General features: G+C 35.7%; 1 protein-coding gene across 1 annotated transcript; it reads left to right on the top strand.

Annotated features, from left to right (window-relative positions):
- The first annotated feature begins 7,316 nt into the window (after positions 1-7,316).
- alp3 (alkaline phosphatase 3) lies at positions 7,317-12,849 on the top strand. The gene is made up of 11 exons (XM_060888698.1): positions 7,317-7,469; positions 7,869-7,985; positions 8,133-8,248; positions 8,621-8,795; positions 9,338-9,510; positions 9,599-9,739; positions 10,093-10,162; positions 10,424-10,558; positions 11,439-11,630; positions 11,756-11,872; positions 12,331-12,849. Exons 1-11 carry the CDS (start codon positions 7,406-7,408, stop codon positions 12,546-12,548), a joined length of 1,518 nt encoding a protein of 505 aa, XP_060744681.1. The 5' UTR covers positions 7,317-7,405; the 3' UTR covers positions 12,549-12,849.
- Positions 12,850-16,572: the final 3,723 nt, after the last annotated feature.

A 16,572-nucleotide genomic window follows, 5' to 3' on the forward strand; every position in this document is an offset into this window, starting at 1 on the left:
TGAGATTTAGAATAAACATGTAAACAGCAATAATGCTACAAAACATATCAAATATTGTGGATAATTGTAAGAATTTAATGTTTTAAAAAAGCATAACTTTTAATTCATTAACTGATCATATGCTGTTTTAGAAATTTAGGCCATCTCAGATTACAAATTTGAAAGGTTTCGGTCACCTGTAATATTTAGTCATAGCATAAACTTTGTTGGTGTAACCAAGTTTAATACTTTTATTTATAGAGCACCTTTAATACAGTTTAAAATACAATTTTACAGTTTTGAAGTAAAAACATAAAGAGAAAGAAAAAAATATTCATATGTTTATAAAATTATATAATTATATAAAATATAAAAATAATATATATAACATCAGTAACATAATAAAGAAAAACATTCAAGTAGAAAGAAAATATATAATGTATAAGACACAGAATATGGCCAATAATTGAAATATTATCTTTTAATACAGAATTATAAATAAAAAAATAAATAATATGAAGGAATCAATCACTACAATATAATATGTTCATCCTATGTGATGTGTTCAATAACTTTACGAACATAACCCACAATTTAAAAAATGATTAATAAAGCATTCAAATATATAAAATTATTATTAAAATTTCAGCACTTACAGAACTGAATTTATTTACACTGCTACTTGAACAACTTTAATCTAACACTTTGCATATTTAAATAATACAATGTGTTAATTAAAGTTTTGTAGTGATGAATTAACACAGTGTTAATAATGCAAATACAAAGCATGTGGAAACCTAAAGACGTCCACTTTTATGACTCCATGAACTATACCCAGTACTGAGAATTTACACAACAATCAGTACTTTCACCACAATGTTCAGGAAAGTCTCTTATTAGAAATGTGTTAATGTTATTAGGAAACAGACTTTTCATAGTAATTGTGATACGTGATTTATGCGGGAATGTTCTCATATTCAGAAAATTTAATAGAACAATAACTCATGGAAATGCAGGAAAATTGCTACATTGCCTCAGGCTAGCTCACACAATCTGACTACAAATTAAGCAATAGGTTTTCATTGAACTTAAGAATAAACAGACAAGCTGATGAAGACGGGATTCAGATGAGGATTGGTTTATTGGTGGTCAAGCATTTGACCTTAGATAGAGACTCAGTCTGAAGCTTATGAGGCTTCATGAGTTGGCCTTCTATAGGTTTCTTGTTTAAAATCTATTATCTGGACCTCTTCTTTAATATTCTCTAGTGACAGTGGTGCTGTCTAAAAGCTTGTGGCTAAAGCTTGTGGCTTTTCTTTGACGTCAATATTTTAAAATTCATTAAAATTTAGTTTAAAAACAGAGTAACTGTACAGTAATTATAGTTATGTATTTGTATGTATCAATTATTATACTAAAGTGTTGTTTTTAGTGTATTTGTACCATTTACACAATTATAGTTTATTGTTCACAGAATTTATTTTATTAATTTTGTTCTCTCTACAGTTTCAGTTAAATTGCCTAAGAACGGTATGTAAGTACTTTTTAACTAAATTATAATTTGGACTTCCAAGTTTAATTAGATGTAAAAAAAAAAAAAACAGGACAATTGTAATCTCATGTTTTTTATACATTTATGTAAACAGAACCTGTAATTTAAAATTTCAAATAAATGTAAACATTTGTAAAAACGTGTGTCAACAAGGAAAGAAGTAAAATTTAAAAGAAAGCAGTTAAAGTTGAAAGACAGCAGTAGAAGTTGAAAAGCACAAAAAATATCATGGCAATTGCAATACAAAGCCATCTCCTTGGTTTCCAAGTGGTACTATCCACAGCAATCCCATGTATCGCCAGGCTATCCATGTTAAGTCATCGCTATAGCAGCAAGTAGCCTCCAAGCGATGTGACTCCAAACAGAAGTAGGACATCAGAATAGATCAGGCAAGTCCGATGAGCAGAAGTGATCAGGAACACTAGTCTTTCAGGAATTGTGTGTGTGTGTGTGTGTGTGTGTGTGTGTGTGTGTGTGAGAGAGAGAGAGAGAGAGAGAGAGAGAGAGAGAGAGAGAGAGAGAGAGAGAGAGAATATATTTGGTATGCTTTGATAATCATATGATATTTAAGTACAATGTACAATGTGCGCAAAGTGCAAGGGACTAGCTTTAACTAGCTTTAACAGCATGGTTTAAAGGGAGAGTCAGAAGGTGACACATACATGAGGGCTTCCTGGGACATAAATCATCCAGTCACTCCACCATCAACAAACCTGAGTGAACATGTGAGTGTGGGGGGGCAACAACATACAAACATTCCAGTTCACCAAAACACTTGATGCCCAGAAAGCCTCCAGCTTTGCTCCTTTACCTGAGAAAAATTATTCACAAAAGTCTTGATTAAACAAATGTGCTTTAAACACTTAGACTGTCAGAGTGTCAAACACTAACAGAAATGCTGTTCTATAACTGTGGTGCTTTGTAAGAGAAAGCTCTGCTCTTGTTGTAGCCTTAAATACTTGATTTACTAACAAATAGCCTGCACCTTTTGATTGAACTAGACATGGATAAAAAAAAATGTTAGCTCAGGTGCTGTGGTGTGGGACCATTTACTGGTGTATAGGTTGGTTTATAATCAATACAAAATTTGACTGGGTGCCAGTTAAGTGTAGATAAGATAGGACTGATGTGTTCATATCTTCTTGTTCTAGAGGTGATTAAACTGAAGATTATGCACCTACAGGAACATCCAGACAATAAGGCATTAGAATAGTCCAATGTAGAGGTGCATGAACTAGTTTTTCTGCATTCTATAATGACACATTTGAGAACAATAACAGACTACAAAACAGCATCCTCTAGAACGGTAAATGCGGACGTCTCTCTGGCAGACGAACTAAACACCTTTTATGCTTGCTTTGAGGCTGCAGCTTCACATCACTACAAATATCATGCATCTGTAGAGTGCTGGGGTGGAAACACATTCATTATCTCTGGGCATTTTGTGAGGAAGCTATTCAGGAGCGTTAATATCAGGAAGACAGAAGGACCAGAAGGCATCTTAGATCAGGTCCTTGGTGGTGACCAACTAGCACCAGTGTTTAACCTCTCTCTTGAAGAGTCTGTAAATTTACCACCATTGTCAAGTTTGCTGACGAAGACAATAGCTCTGATCACCAACAACAATGAGAAGGCCTATCTAGAGGAAATTAAAAACCTGTAGATATGGTATCAGAACAACCCCCTCTTAAAGGTCAGACACAAAAAGAGTTGATGGTGAACCTTGGCACAAAGCAGGAGAGAAACTACCAACCACTTCTAATAAATGGGAATATATATATTTATTTTTTTCTCTTCTGTTTCGATATTCCTGTAAAACTGCTTTGAGACAATGTGAATTGTTAAAAGTGCTATACAAATGAATTGAATTTGATTAAAAATTAAAAAGCATTCTACTGCATGTTGTACTGTGTATGATTAGGCCTGTGACAAATGAAATTTGAATTAAAATGTTATTCCTTATTGTAACAATATTTTTGAGATTAAAGAAGGCTATCCTAGTAATATTATTTACATGTGCATCAAATAAAAGACTGTTGTCAATAATCACACCAAGGTCTCTTACTGCTGCACTACTAGTATGTCCGGCTCATGTGGTGCTAGTACAAGGAATTCTGTTTTGTCAGAATTACCTAGGAGAAAGTTTGGAGGAAGGTCCTTTAAACATTCCTCAATTTTATTAAGTTAGTGCCTCTCATCAGGTGTTACTGTAGCATACATCTGTGTGTCATCAAGCTTATATCTTATTTATAAACAATTTTAACCAGAGGTAGCATACATAAGAGAAAAAAGCAGTGGGCCTAAAAAAGAACTTTGTGGAACACCAACTTTGGTATTCATACATGATAATGATCAATCAAATAAGACCTTACCCAGGAGATGGCAGTTCCCTTAACTTGACTAGGATCAATGATGTCAAAAAAAAGTAATAATTTTATAAAATACTTTAAATGCATTGTATTTCTGCATTTGTATTTTGTATTTTTTTGTATTTATGTTTTAAAAGTCAACAATAAAATCTGAGGTTGAAAGACAGCAGTAGAAGTAGAATTGAGGTTGAAAGACAGCAGTAGAAGTAGAATTGAGGTTGAAAGACAGCAGTGGAAGTAGAATTGAGGTTGAAAGACAGCAGTAGAAGTAGAATTGAGGTTGAAAGTCCTCTTATTTTAGTCTAAAAAATGTCTAGGCTTTGAAAGGCAATCATAGAAGTTGAGGTTGAAAGACAGCAGTTGAAGTTGAAAGACAGAAGTAGAAGTAAAAGTAAGGGCGTTGCTTTGGAAACTGATATTTACACAACAAGGTTCTCCACTTGATGCTCTATAAATCAGAGTACAGAGAAATATCATGAGGGCACATAACATTCGTCCCACAGAGATTAGGATTAAAAACTAAAACGGAATGTGTGTGCTTTAAAACATTCAGAAAATGAAAGCTAAACTACTGTATACATTACTAGGAACTATTTGAAGGTTCAACTTTATAACAACAAAGCAACAAATGAGCCTTGATGTGCTGAGGAAAAGTTTATAGTGTCCACTTAGAGTGCTGATATGATCATGGCTGGAATTAGATGAAACACAGAGGGCTGAACTGCAGTAAGTCTGGAAATTTGTTTATTTTTTTAACTCACATGAACCATCTTCAGTGTCAGATTCATGTGGTAATGTCAGCTGATGAACACTCATACAAGCTAAATTTATTGGCTATAAATAAACAATTACACACTTGTTGCATTGTGTGACACAACTTATTACAAACTAGAATTGGAGCATTGGAACTGAAAAGTGTGTGTGTGTGTGTGTGTGTGTGTGTGTGTGTGTGTGTGTGTGTTTGTGTGTGTGTGTGTGTATGAGTGTGTGTGATTGTTTATGTGTGTATGTGTGTGTGTACAGTATGTATGTATGTGTGTTTGCTCCAGTGCATTGTTATGAATCTGTGTTGTATTTTTGGTGCACATGTTTATGTTTGACACACTGTGTGCTGTGCTTTTGCTATATATGAAATTCCTGTAAATGTTTTTGCATTTGACATGTGCATGTGTGTGTGTGTGTGTGTGTAAACTAGGCAGAACCACTAGATGGTGATGGAACTTCGGAATATCGTCTTATTACAGGTGTTTAAATCTGAAGAGAAAGCGCTCTTTAATGTTTACCGTATCAAAATTTACACGTTTGATCAAACTCACAGCTACTCAATTTGCATGTGAATTTGTGGCTTATATATGTGTGTGTGTGTGTGTGTGTGTGTGTGTGTGTGTGTGTGTGTGTGTGAAACTTAACATAACATTGTAGTCTTATCAATGCTTTTTAAAAAGTATAGCTAAAAGTATAGCTAGAAGCTGTGTGTCCAAAATGACTGCTAGCAAGTTATCTGATTATCTGTGCAACTGAACCAAAAAGCAGCTATCTGACTTGTTCCCGTCTTTCCTACCTTCCCATTGCAACCTTGTCTTCACCAGCTTCATGCTACATCAGATTTCAAATATTGATGCTTGCCTATGAAATGAAACAGAGCAGCACCCACTTACCTGAAACCACTTATCACACCCTATTCATGAATTAACTAACTTAAATATACACTTTCCTGTTTCTCTTTCTAATGGCAGCTTGTAGTTCACACACTCCTCACACTCACTTTTCACCCTCCTGCCATCTAGAAGAAGGCTTTCGGGTTCTCACAACCAGACCGTGCAACAGTCTGTGCAAACGTTTACAACCCTATATGTCTGCACAATGTACTGTACAATATCCAGAATGCACACTGGTTGGTGCTATTGTGTGTATCTGTCCTGGAGTGTTTTGTATTATTTATTTGCACTGTCTTTTGTCGCACACTGTTTGCTGTTGTCAGTCAGCTGTATGGTCTGGACTTCATCAGCAATCATTTGAAGACTTTGGCAGGAAAGAACCAAATTAGTGTTTGGTTTGTGGTGAACTCAGAATTTACGATGACCCATTAGTTCCTCAGGAGCTATCGGTTGCACAATTATAAACTGTTGTAGAAATGACTACATTTACATTTACATTATTTTCTGTAGAGTGTCACCCAAATGATGATGAGGTTCCCTTCTGAGTCTGGTTCCTCTTAAGGTTTCTTCCTCATATCATCTCAGGGAGTCAGTAAGGATAGGGATAGATATATAGTATCATCAATTTTAAATGAAAAATTTTTAATTAATGTTTAATTGTATGTATTCATTTATTTATTTTTATTCTTATATTTCTTATTATTATATTATATTATATTATATTATATTATATTATATTATATTATATTATATTATATTATATTATATTCATTCATTCATTCATCTTCTACCGCTTATCCGAACTACCTCGGGTCACGGGGAGCCTGTGCCTATCTCAGGCGTCATCGGGCATCAAGGCAGGATACACCCTGGACGGAGTGCCAACCCATCGCAGGGCATTATATTATATTATATTATATTTATTTATTTTTTCTCTCTTCTGTTTCTACACTTCTGTAAAGCTGCTTTGAGACAATGGGATAATTTGAATTTGTGCCAGGTTTCACTGTGTACTGCGTCAAGTATATATTAAAATGACAATAAAAGCTTCTTGACTTGACTTTACTTGACTTATATAAATATATAAATATAAATTGTTTTACCATAATGCTCTTTATCCCTAATAAAAACAAAAAAATAATTCTCTTTTTATCTCTTAAACCCCACCTCCTTTCAGTCATCTCACTCTCAGGAACTTGCCTTTGATCTCGCCTTTTCCTGATAAAGTGTGTAATATAGCAGGTCATAAAAACCAACAAAAACATCTTCATTAATTATTAATGACCATTAATCTTCTAATGAATTTAATATAATATTTAAATGAATAAAGTTATGTGACTGTGAACAACTGAACCAGTTTAAAAAATGACAAATGTAAATTTTCCGTTAGGTAATTATTTTGATGCAGATCATTTATTTTGATTTATTGCTCTTCTCAGTTTTATTTTCCTCAACAGATTAACAAGAACTGTGCACCTTTTATTTCTTTTAGGTAAAAAAAAAAAATGAAATTATGATTGCTGTGTTTTGACTGTATAATATTTAAAATTTGGGCTTGACCTCAATGAGCTTGAATTTATTTCCTTATTTATAATATCCATGGTGGGATTTGTTTGCACACTGTATATGAACATTTTATTGATATTATATATTTGACTCTTATATAATGTCTTGGGTCATGAATCGTTACTGTACAGGTGGAACTTTGCTCAGCAATAAAGATTTTTTTTTTCCACTGACACTCAGGGGTCAGTTGTAATCTCTAATGATTTAGGAGTGTGATTAGTCTTTCACTTCAGTCGAGAGCCAGATGTTTTGGTTAGTTGGTTCAATCGCTGCTGAACATCATGATCCGGTTCCTGGTGTGTTTCCTGTGCTTTCTTCTGACTGCCTCTGGAAAGTCCATAAAGAGTAATGAATTTTTAATGCTTTGTTTTAATCTTCTTGAGCTAATATATGTTATGTATCTAAATTTTAATTTTTTAAAAATATGCTACACATGAATAAAGTAGACACATGTATAAAGAAATCATCTTCTAAATTTTAAGCAAAACAGAATTGAATTTTGATTTTAATATCTTAATTCAGGTAGCTTCAGGTAACAGAATATAGTACTTTTGTCATTTTTCTAATAAATAAATCCATATTATGAGGTACAAAAATAAAACAAGATTAAAAAATTGCAGATTTCATAGAAAGTGTGTATTGTACTGAACTGTGTATGCATGCAATAATATTCTAATATACAATCAGTGCTGCAGATATTTCATTTTTAAAATTTTTTTTTTATTTTGTTTTGTTTTTTTGCAGTGGACGAGGAGAACCCGGAGTTCTGGAGATCTCAGGCTCAGGCTACGCTGAACTCGGCTCTCAGGAGGAAACTCAATGCTAATGTGGCTAAAAACATTGTTCTGTTTCTTGGAGATGGTAAAAAAGTTCAATATATAAAGCAATATAATTGTGTTTTATTAATTCTCTACAGTAATCATTATGATTATGGATGATCCTCTGTGTGTATGTGTGTGTGTATGTGTGTGTGTGTGTGTGTGTGTGTGTGTGTGTGTCTATGTGAAGGAATGGGCATCACTACTATCACAGCTGCTCGCATACTGAAAGGCCAACTGGAGAAACGTCCAGGTGAGGAGACTGTCATGACCATGGACACATTCCCTTATGTCGGTCTCGCTAAGGTAAACACACACACGCACACACACACACACACACACACACACACACACACACACACACACACACACACACACACACACACACACACACACACACACACACACACATATATTTCTGTTACATATATGGGGATGTGCTAGCTCAGTGGTTACTCATGTGCTATCTCAGTGGACTACTGATTGGAAGGTCATGAGTTTGAATCCCAGGGCCAACAAGCTGCCACTTCTGGGCCCCTAAACAAAGGCCTTAACCCTCAGTTGCTTAGCTGTATAAATGAGATAAATGTAAGACTCTCTGGGAAAGGGCAACTTGCCAAATACCGTGACTGTAAATGTAAATTCACCGTGTGTGTTTGTGTGTGTTGGTCTGTGCAGGTGTACACAGTAGATTTTCAGATCCCGGACAGCGCAGCAACAGGGACAGCGTATCTGTGTGGAGTGAAGACGAATCTGAATATTGTGGGTTTGAATGCCGCTGCACGGAATGGTGTGTGTCGCACACAGACAGGAAATGAGGTCACATCCATCCTTAAATGGGCTAAAGATGCAGGTATGCACCTTCCTGTCTCTCTAAGTCTCCTTTGCTGTCTCTCTCACCTTCTCCATCTGTATGTCTGCCTCATTGTCTGTTTCTCTGTCTGTCTCACTTTCTGTCTCTGTGTCTGTCTCACTGGCTGTATTTCTCTCTCACTGTCCTTGTCTCCTTTGTCTCCCAGTCTGTCTGTCTCCCGGTCTGTCAACCTCTCTTTTTCTGTCTGTCTCCCTGTCTTGGCCTCTCTTTTATTGTATGTCTGTCTCCCTGTCTGTCTATCTGTCTCTCCATCTGTCTGTCTGCCTCTCTTTTAAGCTCCCACACAATTTTTTTCTTATAGAGACATAGAAATATATTAAAGTTGATTAAAGCTATTTCTTTTATCATTATGTTATTTGTCTTCAAAATGAATAATAATATATAAACAATATATTAAATTTACCTTATGAACACAGAATTGAATTAAATAATATTGTAGTAGCATAAGATCCTCTAGAGATCCTAACCTGCGGACTTCACAATAACTCAGTCTGTGTGTGTGTATATGTGTGTGTGCATAGGAAAGTCAGTTGGCATAGTAACAACGACCCGTGTACAACACGCCACTCCAGCGGCTTCTTACGCCCACAGTGCCAGCAGGAAGTGGTACAGTGACGCAGACATGCCCGCTGCGGCCAAGAGAGATGGCTGCACTGACATTGCCTCCCAGCTCATCTCCAACACCGACATTGATGTGAGTGTGTGAGTCTGTATATAAACAGAAGTCACATAAAGGTTTTGTGTGAGTACTGAATGTAAAAGTGTGTGTGTGGTGTTTGTAGGTGATTATTGGTGGTGGCCGTAAGTACATGACCCCTAAAGACACGGTGGACCCGGAGTACCCCACTGACCTGAAATCAGCTGGCACAAGAGAGGATGAACGCAACCTCATAAATGAGTGGATCAGCATGAAGGAGAGAAAGGTATAGAGAGACTAAGAGAAAGAGTGTGAACGGAAAAGAAAAAAGAGAGAGACAGATGGAAAATGAGAGAAAATGACAGAGATTACCTTACACTGAGGTAAAAATGAAGGAAGAGACATAAAGAGAGACAGAGAAAGACAGGAAAAAGAGAGCCATGAGGTAAAACATGTGTCCTACAGATTAAAGTTGGAGCTTATACACTAGAGCTTTTTAACACAGACTTATTCTGGCATTGTTAAAGGCACTACAGTGTTATGTGATGATAGTAAACAGTGCCCACAAGCTCACATTCCTACATTAACCTCAGCTCAGTACAAAAACTAAAGCGGCTTCTTTTTCCGTGTGCTCTGTAGGTTGCTCGCTATGTGTGGAATAAGACAGAGTTTGATGCGGTGGACCCCAAGACTACAGACTACCTTATGGGTGAGTGTTATATATTCAATTACTATTGATATAATAATCATTGGTCAGAAGGACCTCACAGGTTTCCAGAAAATGTTCCCTTTTTTAAGGATATATTTATGTAGCTAAGTTCTTCAACATCTTCAGGACTGAGGAGTTTCTCAGTAACATTTTTCTTTAGAAAACAAAGAGGTGAAGGTGAAGAGGTGAAGGAACGACTGTTTATATCTGCTAGAATGTAACTTACTCAGTGTCTTTGATTTTTTTTACCATAACTTTTAGCCCTGTTTGAACCCGGTGACCTGAGGTTCGAGGTGGAGAGAGACCCACTCACGGATCCCTCTATTACGGAGATGACAGAGAAAGCCATCCGCATCCTACAGAAGAACCCAAGAGGATTCTTTCTGCTGGTGGAGGGTAAGCTATGCAGCTACTACCAAACTACCAACTAATCAAATCGATTCATCCAATCGATATTAATTAAAAATAACATTCACTCCATCAATATGGCAATGTGTTTAAATCGGGAATAAGTTCAGTTTGTACTGGAGTGATGAGGCTAATGTGGTTAATATTTAATAGAAGCTTATTAATTGTAGTAAATTGTGTGATTCAAATGAAAACAATGACAGTTTTTAAACATGCTATTGGTGTCAATACCAAGTTTCACAATATCTTAGTTACACAAAGAATTCAGAAACAGCACAAAAAGTAAAAAGAAAAAAAAATTGCCAGAAATTAGGTTCAAACTATAAAATGTTAAACACTATTCTATAACACTAGTATACAGCAGTGCTACAAAGTTTAAACCTCTGAATTTAAACATACAATATAAGCAGATCTTTATCTACATCACAAAAAACGGAATTTCATTAAAAAAAAAAAATTAAAGGAAATTTTATGTACATAAGATTGACAGCTGTTAAATATGATATAAGTATTGTGATAAATACAAAATATATTGCATCATAATATTGTTTTTAAATAAAATGAATTGGTTTATTATGCTTCATTTCTATTAATTCCCAGTGGAATACATATATTACTATTATTTGCTATTATTTCTAATGTGAAAAATTATAATAATTATACAGACAGTTAGAAAGTGTCTGCACTTTTTAACAGGTGAGGCACCGACTGTTAATAGCTTCTATAATGTAAGTGAGAACACGAACAAAGTTGTTGTTGAACATTAAACGTAATTATAAATAGATTAACAATGTTGTAAATTGCTCTGGTGTAAAGGAGTAAAACACTGGAGTGAACCGGATCAGTTGTCAGAGTTTTGTGGCTACAGGTGGACGTATCGATCAGGGACATCACGCTAGTCGTGCCTCTATGGCACTGCATGAGACTGTCGCCCTTGACAACGCTGTTGCCCGGGCACTAGAGCTGACCAATGAGGAAGAGACACTGACTGTTGTCACTGCTGACCACTCCCACTCGCTCTCGTTTAATGGGTATCCCTTCAGAGGCAACAGCATTCTGGGTAAGTGTGTGTAGATTTTAAAATACCAACATGATAAAGGAGCTGTGGGATGTCTTTGGGAACTTCTGTCTGAAGACAATGGTAATTAAACACCCTTTGTGTGTGTGTGTTTATCCACGTATAAGGTAAATCTCCTGTTTACGGGACTGACCTTCTCCCGTATACCACTCTGATGTATGGAAACGGCCCTGGACACAAAATCATCAACAACAAACGACCAGACATTCGCAAAGTGGACACCAGTGAGGGCTACACACACTCCAACACATATTCTGACACACACACGTTACCGAACATTTCTAGTCTCCAGGGTCAGTGCATTGTAACAGTCAGAGGTGAAGCTGTATCTTTCCCACATCTTCGGGACAGAGGAGTTGTCTTTTTTTTTTTACTTTTCTTAAATAAAGAGTGAGAGAAAAGAGAAACTGGCGAGGAAAGGTGTAGCTGGTGTAGATAATATAATGAAAGAGACAACAGGAACTTGTTTCTTAAGCATTAAACGTAACTATAAACAGATTAAATGTATGACATCTAATATACAGAAATTTGTCATTATTAATTGTCTTAATTGTTGTGGGGTAAGAAGAATATACTGTATAGCTTCAACATGTGCTGTTGGTAATTATCTGCCTATTTTGCCTCATGCCATTAGTTAAACAATCTATTTAGAAAGTTCTCGCTGTGTCTGTCTGTCTCTCAGAGAGTAAGGACTATGTGCAGCTGGCTGCAGTTCCTCTCGATACGGAGACTCATGGTGGTGAGGATGTGGCCGTGTTGGCTCGAGGACCCATGGCTCATCTCTTTCAGGGCATTAATGAGCAGAACTACATTGCTCATGCCATGGCCTATGCAGCCTGTGTGGGAACCAATCAGAATCACTGCTACACTGCACGAAGCTCTGTCCCATACATGCCTTGATTTAATCACTGTGTAATATTACTTCAGTCCCTTATTCTGATCCTTTAATGATAATTTTAATAAAAATTAATCCTTAACCAAATCAAAAAAACCTTGCTGGTTCAAAATGTGTATCAAAATATAACAATCACCTAAAATCTGCAGTAAATTATTGTATATATTTATAGCTGAAATGTATACACACATCGATGCACTGAATTAAGGTAATTTTATAGTGTTGGAGCAATTTTCATGAAAATTTAAGTTGTTTGTTTTTTTGTTTCATAATAAAGGGCTTGGAAATGAATTAAGCATAAACCCACACTTGCAGTAAGATATTGTAAATAAACTTTAGTGCAGTTACACAACCCATAATAGAAAGAGCACTACACTAGTATACACTGTACATATAATAATCCATAATAAGTACTAATGATTGACAAATTTATGTTTTAGCCTAAGGCTCATTTTTCATACAATATATAAGGCTACCATAAATATTAACATTTAAGTTATTTAAGTAAAACTTAAGAATATATTAATATCTAATTATGATATCAAACCTTACAAAAAATTCAAATTATACTTTACAGTTTAAAAATCAGTGTATATATAATATAAACATACTAGAATTACATAACTCTAAATTGTAACAATTTACCATTTACCTTTGTTTTGTTTAAAATTATTGAATTTTTTTAGGTTTATGGTTTGTAAATGGTACATGATGGTGCTGAGTTTAACATTCAAATTAGTGTAAAAGTTAAAGTATAATTCATTAATTTATTAAATGTGTAACACTAACTTTAAATTGACATTTCCTTTTAGTGTATCAATGAAGCACAGATTAAAGGGAAAAAACGTACAATAACAATACAATACAAAAACGATGCGCAAAATAAAAAACACTGTTTCAATTCAGTTTTATTTGAGTAAAAACAATATCATTGCATTTAACAAATATAATATTTGTAATAATAATATAACAGTAGCGCATATTTGAATAGAATACAACTAATTACTTTAAGATCATGCTCTGATGTTTTAGGGCCAGTGCTTAAATAATATCCATACAAGATTTCAAGAATAAATTCATATTTTTTCTTAAAATATTCTAAATATTCTATGTTTGAAATTATTTTATATGTATTATGTTACACTTCTTTGTAATAATAATAATAATAATAATAATAATAATAATAATAATAATAATAATAATGAAGCTTCATTTTTAACAGGTTAGTTTATTTTTTAAGAACATTAAATGCTTTACATTTTTAATCATTAAATGATTTTGAATAATTTGTATTATGAGTCCTCATGTATAGAGAGTGAGTGTGAATTGAAACTGATTTTAAAGACACAGTGGGTCACACAGTGCCTAATTAGGAAGAGGTGTGTGTGTGTGTGTGTGTGTGTGTTGGGAGGAGGTAGGTGGTGTATGGTGTTCCACCCAGTGTTAATAAATAATGCACCATGTTTAAAGATCAGCTATTTTTAACATACTATGTAAAAAAAAAGTGTGTGTGTGTGTGTGTGTGTGTGTGTGTGTGTGTGTGTGTGTGTGTGTGTGTGTGTGTGTTAGTGTGTGTAAGTGTGTATTGTCGTGGTGGGGGGGGTGTTGCGTCCTGTCCAACTTTAATACACCCTACCCCTTCAGAGCCATCAGAGAACATCTGCAAATGGCATGAGAACAGTCCCTTGTGAAAGTCCTTTGGAGACAGAACAGCCCCTTGCATTTGCTCCTTTACTGCTCACCAAAATTTTGGACATGCTGCTACCCAATCTAACAAACCGGGACCTGTCAGACCAATAGCCGTGATCCAGGATCCAGCCACTTCATCTGCAGTTTAGCTGAAGAGGCTGTTGGTATCGAAGGCAGCTGAGAAATCAAAGTGTATGATTGTTACAATACCTCCAGCAGTAGGTGGTTGATGGTCATCCATTCCCAGCTGTGGTTGGTTTACAAACTGAAGATGGTCCAGTGCTCTGTTCAGTTGTTTCCCAAAAGGGACCAGCACTAGCCTCTCTAGCACCTTCTTTACCTGGGTTATGAGGTCAACTGGATGACCCACAACTCAACTTCCCCTGTCTTCTTATTTAATAGCTCCATCAGGTCACTTGGTTTGTTGTTGGAAAAATAGCATACTGCATTAAGTGGTAAAGTATAATTAATACAGAAAATAATGTCATGTGTGATGCACTCTGTCATGGATTTAATGTCTTCCCCATGGGGTTTGATAGTGCGTCCTAGTTTGTGAATTCCAAACCTACCTCCTCACCATTTCTTTGGTCACTGGTTGCATCTGAACAACAGGAACATATTCACCTCTGATCTATCAAGGAGTGAAGGGAAGTAGAGCTGTATGTATTGCTTACTGTACATTTGCACACACAAGCTTCAGTGTTAATCCAGTGATTTTCTCTGGTAGTTCAGTCAGCAAATTGGTGGAATGTGGGTAGAATTGAGACTTGAGAATTAAGAATTGGCTACAGAGATACTCCTTCATGGTAACATGTCCAGGGTTGCCCCACTTTTCATTAAACAACACAGCAATCCCCGCTATTTCTTAACAATAAGTGGTGAATCACAGAATCCATCACCATATTTGTGCTGGCTCTTTATCAGTGCATCATGCTAATCCATCTTGTTCACCAAGGACCTCATGTTACCCTTAATAGTAATCCTAGGGATTGATGGTTTGAATTTCCTCTTTGCCAAAACGGTGAGCCCAGCTCTGCATCCCTGGTACCATCTCTGTGATAGCAGACTACACTCTGGGCTGTAATGCAGGTTTACATAGTGAGATGAGCTGGTCAGCATCATAAACAAAGGAGCTTGAACGAGGTGTAAGAAGAAAGGAGGTGGATTGCAGCCTTAGTTTAAGACCAAGTGGTTAATATGTTGTCCAAATGAACAGATGGTTGTGTGTCAAACCACAACCAAGCTTGACCATTAACCCTAAACTTCCCGGCGATATAAATGTAATAAATTTAAATAGCTTTTGATAAAAATAAGGTTTTCCAAATGCAAAAAAATGTAAATGATCAACATGTTGATGTCTAACCAACTAAAAAAAGTGCAAACAAGTGAGAAAAAATCAAGGAAAATCTAAATTAAATAAATTGCCACAATGTAATCACTGCATGTGATTTTTTTTTTACTGTAAAATGTTTATATATTAACAGATTTCTGTCATTTTTGTTCATTTATTATTCAAAATTGGTTTTGAAAGTTTAAATATAGAACGCTAAACAAAACCAAGATTCACACGTTTACCTGAAGGAGGGGCTATAACACAGTTTACCAATGCACTCACACACACACACACACACACACACACACACACACAGAGAGAGAGAGAGAGAGAGAGAGAGAGAGAGAGAGAGAGAGAGAGAGATTGCTTTCCTTTTGCAGTTGATTTCCTCCAGTTGATTTCCTGCCTCCTGAATTGATCTTTACAGATGTTGTTCTCTCTTATAATCTATCCTTTCTTTCTTTCTTTCTTTCTTTCTTTTTTAGCATGTCATCTAAACTATACATTCAAAACTGTATTTGCTCGTTAAAAGGGTAGTTAATAGTCAGAAGCAATATTGGCAGCGTTAGAGTAGCTGGTTACTATGAGGTTTTGGACGTCGGACGCACTGATGTATTTCAGCACTGCGGTTGCAGTAGGAGATTATGTGTTGGCTGTGTTACTGTACAATCATTAGACTGCTGTGAGGATTTCCTGACTGAATCACTAGCTTTTCGTGCTAAAATAATCTTAAGCACTCAGAATGTCCTTATGAAAATCTTGCTGTTTTTAGTGCGTGATTTCCATCCACTTGCCATGAAAAGTGAACTCTGTCTCATTTCCCAGAATTCCTGGCTATTTATTTTTTGCAGTTCTGCATCTGAGGTTTGGGTTTTTGCTGCTTTCTTCTTTTTGCTCCCACTCGATAGATCTGAAGCTTTTGTGAAATGTGTCTTGTTCAAGAGAAGTGAGAGAGTGTGTGGGTCAGTGCTTGCCGCTATGTTTAGAGTGTGTGTAGGCGCACGATT

Source organism: Tachysurus vachellii, chromosome 15 (assembly GCF_030014155.1).
Source record: "Tachysurus vachellii isolate PV-2020 chromosome 15, HZAU_Pvac_v1, whole genome shotgun sequence".
NCBI lineage: Eukaryota > Metazoa > Chordata > Actinopteri > Siluriformes > Bagridae > Tachysurus > Tachysurus vachellii.